This window comes from Marmota flaviventris, chromosome 4 (genome assembly GCF_047511675.1).
Source record: "Marmota flaviventris isolate mMarFla1 chromosome 4, mMarFla1.hap1, whole genome shotgun sequence".
In the NCBI taxonomy this organism is placed as follows: domain Eukaryota; kingdom Metazoa; phylum Chordata; class Mammalia; order Rodentia; family Sciuridae; genus Marmota; species Marmota flaviventris.
The window spans coordinates 26,325,561-26,331,875 of record NC_092501.1 but is presented as its reverse complement, the minus strand read 5'-3'; the positions used below and the strand labels follow the sequence as shown (position 1 = coordinate 26,331,875).

General features: G+C 53.7%; 1 protein-coding gene across 1 annotated transcript in view; it reads right to left on the bottom strand.

Annotated features, from left to right (window-relative positions):
* Positions 1-582: 582 nt before the first annotated feature.
* Fbxw4 (F-box and WD repeat domain containing 4) overlaps positions 583-6,315 on the bottom strand; it is an 86,831-nt gene continuing 81,098 nt past the window's right edge. Inside the window, exons 7-9 of the mRNA XM_027929979.2 lie at positions 1,706-1,846; positions 1,020-1,161; positions 583-804 (exon numbers count right to left, since the gene is read on the bottom strand). Coding sequence (XP_027785780.2) covers positions 685-804; positions 1,020-1,161; positions 1,706-1,846 — 403 coding nt within the window. The 3' untranslated portion in view covers positions 583-684. The remainder of the gene's footprint in view (positions 805-1,019; positions 1,162-1,705; positions 1,847-6,315) is intronic.

Sequence of the window (6,315 nt, the reverse complement as noted above, 5' to 3'; positions counted from 1 at the left end):
CCACCAAGCTGGTCTCGACCTCTTAGAACAGCCTCATCAGTGAAGAACAAGGTCTGTGAACAATCAAGCTTTATTTTTACAAAAATGAAAAGAATAGCATATCTCCACAGCTGGCCTGAGGTAGGGCTAGCTCAGAACTCACTCAAAACTGCTAGGTTCCCTTTGTCCTTTCTTGGCTTCAAAGCAAAACTAGGTCACATTGTCCCAGGAATGAGCTCACAGCCCTAAGAGGTTGGTCAAAGGTGGAGTCTGAGGATTGGTTGATGCCAGCAGGAGCACTGGCAGCCTCACCTCTCCTTCCAGGGAAGGGCAGAAAGGGGCCATCTGCGAAGGCTAGAGTGCCTCACTTCATTCTGTGGCTGCCATGGCCCTATGAAGATATGGTGGCAGGATTGGCCTTTCCAGGCTAGGTCCTTGCTCTGGTAAGATGGGTGCAAGGCCACGGGTTCAGTTGCATTCTCCCAGAGCAGCAGGTCCTGTGCCTCCACTGGTTCTGGGAGGGGCTGTATCCTTAGGTGAGCCCTGGTACCCCAGGAGCCATGGCCTCTAGCTTCAGACACCTGAACACTGTGGCAACAAGTCTAGGAGCACAGTAGGGGTGGTGGGAGGAGGTATCACTGCACCCTCCAAGCAAAAGAGGTCCCTGAGTAGCTGACTCCCCTGGCCGGCAGGCAGGGTGGCCTGTCATGGGTTTTGAAAGTCCAGGACGTGGAGGTTGTAGGACAGTGCAGCATAGAGATGCTTGGTGGTGAACCGTAGGCAGTATACGGGACTGCTGAGTGGGGTAGATGTCAGCGGGAAGGCCTAGAAGGGAGGTCACATGAAGAGGTAAGAACTTTCCAAGTGGGAAATGGGGATTTCCCCAATCTAGAGTTTCAAGCCTGGTGAAACAGGGACATGTGCCATTGTAGGCTTCCTCCAGCCCTTCCTAGGCATGTCCTTGGCTCTATCACCCACTCCCAGATGTGGCCCATAATGAGTCCTGCATCCCAGAGGCATGAGGTGGGCAGGATACTTACGTGCAGGCAGGCCCTCTGACGCCGGTCCCATAGCCGCACAACGCCATAGTAGGAGGACCCTGTGGCCAGCAAGTGGTTGCCATCTGTCTGCAAGCAGTACAGGGTGCTGTCGTGGGGTTCTTCCCACTCCATGACACATTTTCTGTCCAGGAAGAGGAGATGTGGGGAGGTTCAGTGCCCGACCTAGCTTCCTCAGGTTCCTAGAAGAGCTGTGGGGCAGGGGTTACAGAGCCACGCTGGACTGGAGGAGAGATTCTTAACTGACCAAACTTAAGTAGGAGAAGGCATCCTCTTTAAAGGACACTCTCCAAGCCCTAACCATAGAGCAAACACCCTTGTTTGTGTTTTCACATGGTATGGATACATGTCATAGAACCTGTGATGGGGAGAATAAAGGCCTTACTTAAAGGCTGGGGCAGAATACTGAGGGACAGTACCATACCTGATAGCTGGGGAGGCTCTGAGAAATGCCTGTCCTTATCAGGGCTTGTTGGCCACAGTTTCCCAGGCCACAGGGACCAGAGTAGAGAGTCTAAGCTTGATGTGACCTTACTGGCCCCTTTCTTCCCAGCTCCTGACATGGATTCTCTGTTCTTGTCCCGTGGGCTGACCCAGGACTGGAGGGAGGACTGGGATGGGCACCAGGCTCCCACCACATATCCTCCCTCCCATGCTAGCACACTCACCGGACACTAGTGCGGAGGTCCCAGTAACGAACATAGGTGTCGTAGCCACAGGACAGCAGTGTGGAAGGGGACTCATACATGACATCTAGCACCCCAGCCCCTGGTGGAAAGTCACTGCCCAGGTGTGTCATCAGCTGCCCACTGGGGAGAGGAAGGGCAGAGGGTAAGAGGCTGCCCCACCTTGGCTGTGCACATTCTTTCCTCCTGCAGCTGGCATCAGGCCCCTGGGATGTACGGCCCGCCCTCCTCAGCTAGGAAACTCCCAACAGCACCAGTGCCCACCCCTCCCCCAGCATCCCAGCCCCCAGCTGAAGCCTCAATGGGATGGACACAGCAGCTCTGCAGCCACACCTGCACTGCCCACCCACCACCCGGCCGCTCCTTCTCAGGGCCGTGAATGGCCTTGCCGAAGGGGTCGGCCCCCCTCACGTGCACACACTTGGTTACTTTATACTCCTTGATCCTGCAGGTCATGCAGTTCTGAGCTGCCTGAGACCAATGCCTTAATTCCTGCCTGTAATCTGGGGCTCAAACCTCGTTGGGGATAAAGACCACACAAAGGGAGAAGGGGAGTCCCAGGAGATGTTAAAACAAGTAAACACCTTTGTGTCCGAGGAGAGAAATCGCTGAGAAAGCAGCTTAGCATGCTGGTCCCTGGTGTTCCCGGCCCTCTGGCCCCCAGCCTGGGGCTAGCACGCCTCTGTGATCACAGCCCCCAGCCTGCTGGGCTCCAGCCTGCTCCCCCACCCTCACCCCACCCGGAGGCCAGGAGCAGATTACTGAGAAGAACAATTTCTTTGTGACTGTGTAATTCCCTCCGTGACCGCGGCAGTGGGCAGACCCCTCGCCCCATGCCAGACCCCTAGCAACCATGTAGGGGGGCCTCCCGGCCCTAGCAACTACCCTTCAACATCAAGTGCACCCGCTAATCCCTGTGGCTAGGGGATGGGTAGAAGTATTGAGTTTCTGCAGAATGTTGGGGGAATGAAGAAGGCAGCACCCTCTGGGCCCAATGCCTCCACTTCCTTTACCTATGAGATGCTGGACCCTCCTTCCTGGCATGACAGGAAAAACAAGGTCATGGACTCTCCACAGGGGAACTCAGGTAAAAGGCCCAGGCCTGGTGTAGGGATGACTTCATGGCCCCCGGCAGTGTTCGGCAAAGAGCTTGAGGCAGATAAGGCAAGGCTGCCAGCCATATGTCCAAAGGCAGATTCTGCCCCAGGCCTCCCTCCTTACTTAGGCTGCTGACCCTCAACCCTCCCACTCCCCAAATGAGCCTCCGTCTTCTCTAAAGGCTGAAGGCATTGAAGGAAGCTGGGGGGTTCCATTCTACCACCCAGCCTTTCCCTGTGAACCCCCAGCAAGGAGCACTGCTGCTGTCCAGTGTAGGTTTAGGCCCCAAGTCCCTCCCACTGGCCCAGCCTCCTCCAGAAGGAAGTTCTTCTTAGTGGCCCTGTGCTAGGCTGGGGAGAAAACAGGCCTGTCTGTTGGGGGCTCTGAAAGGGAGCAGGTAGAAGGGTTGCCCAATCCCCTAGAGGTCACTGACCTTGCTCTCGGAGAAGCTCTGCCTTCCCAGTTGGGACACCAGCCATATCACACTAGGCAGGGCAATCTATTGTGGGTGGGGAGTAGGGGTTTTGCTCTTTCCTTCTCGCAGGCACACACATACATTGTGCACACCAGGTGAAGGCTGTGTACTCCACAATTCTCTCTACTTCCAGATTTTGGGGCCCTGCCCCCTCCATTAGTGAGGCCATAAGGAATGACTGAGGCGCTCTCCCCTTTAATCTGTAGGAGTAATTTCACGTTTGTCTGTTTGAAATAGAAGATGAAAGGCGGAGAACGAGCAGAGTGGAGCCCAGCACGGCGCTGCCTGCCCACCCTAGTCCTGGGGTTCTCTCCTGAGGGGAGGAGAGCCAGGCACCTACAGGGCTAGGCAGGGTCAGCAGTGCAAAGGGGAACATCCTGACTGGGCTGCCAACCTGAGCCCTGCCTCAGCATCAGAGCTGCCACTAATAAATACAGAATAGGCCACGGGCTCCTAATGCTTTGGGGGAGAACCAAGAGCCCAGTAAGTAGCAGCCCCTAGGGGCTGGGACAAGTCCCTTGAACCCCTCATCTGTTAGCCTGGCCTGGTCTGGCCAGGCGCTGAGGAGTTGCTTTCTGCTGTGTTCTCTTGATTCTCTGAAATGGCCACACACACTTTAAATGGGCCAATAAAAAGATACAATTTCTTTTGCCTCTGGACTCGAGACCCTCAAGGCTCTGTTGTGCAGTGCCTGTGAGGTTAAGTTCAGAGCATAAACTGACACACCAGGCTCTGGGAAATGGCCCGGTCTCTTCAAATAGCAGCCCAGCAGTACCATTGGAGCCCTGCTGGGGCTTTGATTTGGGAAAACAAACAGAAATGGCACCATGGGCCCTTTGTGGCCCCCACCCCAAGCCCAATTTAACTAGAAAACTCTAGCTCAACTGCTTTGGTGGAGAGAGAGACTGGCCTGACAATAGCCCCAAACTTTGGGGGGAGGGGGACAAAACAAGCTGTCTGTCTCCTCACCCCTCCTCCTGGGCTCCTTTTCTTACTACAAGTGTGTTCTTGTAAAAACGATTAGATTGCAATTTGTATAACGTGGTGACCCCCAAATTCAGACATTTCACCCCTTTTCTCTGTAAAGAATGTTAAGAATGCTTCTCAGCCTCTCACTGTGGGGGGCTGGGGGGTGCAGAGCCTTGGCTGTCACACACTTGTGTGGGAACAGGGCTCCCCCTCAGAGTCCTGGGCCAAGACAGGAGCAGGGGCCCAGACTGTCACTATAGAGGGCCAGACAAAAAGTCCATTCCCTTCCAACTCTGGACAAAGCCTGAACCTCCAGGAGCCACTGAGGGCTGGGGGGCCTCCACACCCCAGCCTCCCTGAGCCTTATTCCAGCAATTCTCTCTCAACCCAGGGAAAGATAAAGACAGATGGGGCCGCCTGCCTGCGTGAGCCTGATGAATGAGACAGGCTGGGGAGGGGTAGCCTGAAGGAGACCCATTGCCCTGGCCTGGGCTATGTGTCGCTTCTCCCAGGAGCCCCCCAGTACCTGGGCAGGGAAAAGCAGAATATGGTCACAACCTTGAGTGGTTTCTTAAAAGAAACTCAAGTCCTCCTGGCCTAACTCACCCTGCCCTAGTGGTCTTGTTGCACATGAAGGTAGGAGAGAGGAACTGTTAACAGTCAGGGAGGAGGGAAATTTAAAACACTGACATCCATCACTATCTTTGTGGGGACAGCTAACTACAGGTAGGTATTATCCCTGAACACCTGGATGATCCGTCTGGGAGAGACCCTGAGTGCCACGCTAGAATCCAATGCTCTGTTTCACTCTTATCCCAGCCTGTACATGCCTACCCCAGCCATGCACCTGCCACAGACCTCCCATGCCAGAGCACTCCCAATCAGTGCTGGCTCCATCTCCCAGCCCACATGGAATACCGTTTTCCAGCCACGTTTAGCATACTGTGTTCCTGATGGCACTCCCTCTGGTACTCATTCCCACTTCTGTTTGCATATAAGGACATCTCTTTGGCATGTGCTACCCTTAAATGCAGCAATAGATTTTGGTGAGAGAGGACGGAGGGGGACAGTTTACCTTCTTACATCTCGTTCTCCAGAGGACAAATGGCCTGAGGGTCTAATAGCTGTGCAGGTTACCTAGGAGCAGAGTAGCTACCATACAACAGCTCAGGTGAATTCTTATGTGTGTCCTGTATTATGGAGTGCCTCACACAGACCAGCTCATGTGACCCTTTAACCAGACCTATAAGGTAGCTTAACCCATTTTATTGATGAGCAAACTAAGGCTTAGAGGTTGCACGCCTAGTAAACAGCCAAGTCAAGTCTGTACTCTCTGGAGTGCATGCTCTAGTCATGGTACTTCCCCTGGGGAATGTGCCTACCCTGTCTCAGTGCCCTCAATGTCCTCTGTTCAGCTGCCCAAGAACTTTGCCCCAACAGACACACACACACCCAGGGCCACCTGCAAGTCTCACCTGTGCTTTGCAGGACTGTCCACATCCCAGGTACCCCGAGGCTAGTCCTCCAGTGAGGTAAGTGACAGAATCAAAGAAACATCCCAAACATTACAGTGGAGGAGTGGAAACTGGGGAAATTTCATTGGTCCCAGTCCCTTCAGGTAAGAGAGAAAGGGCCCTTCCAAGTACATAGCTTCTCACATGCATGTATGTGTGTGTGCACACACCCCAGTACCCACCACACACACATGTTCAGACACAATGGCTCAAAGGCCAGGCAGCCGGGCAGCCGGGCAGCCCACTTTGTACTGCTAACAAGGGGATCGTAATTACAGGAAGGGACAGCCGGGCAGATAAAAGGATACAAAATTTCAACATCTGTTGCCATAAAGGGATAAGGAGAAGTGAAACGCAAAGTATCAGTTTGGTGTCAGTGGGCAGAGAGCCAATTTCAAAGAGTTTAGGGAGACAGAGGAGACAAGAAAGAAAAAGGAAAGGGGGGAGAGAAAAAGAAATTACAGGGTTCCTTAAAGAGGTAAAGAAAAAAAGAGAATGAAAAAAGCTGTCAGTAATACTTTCAAAGGAGAAGGCAG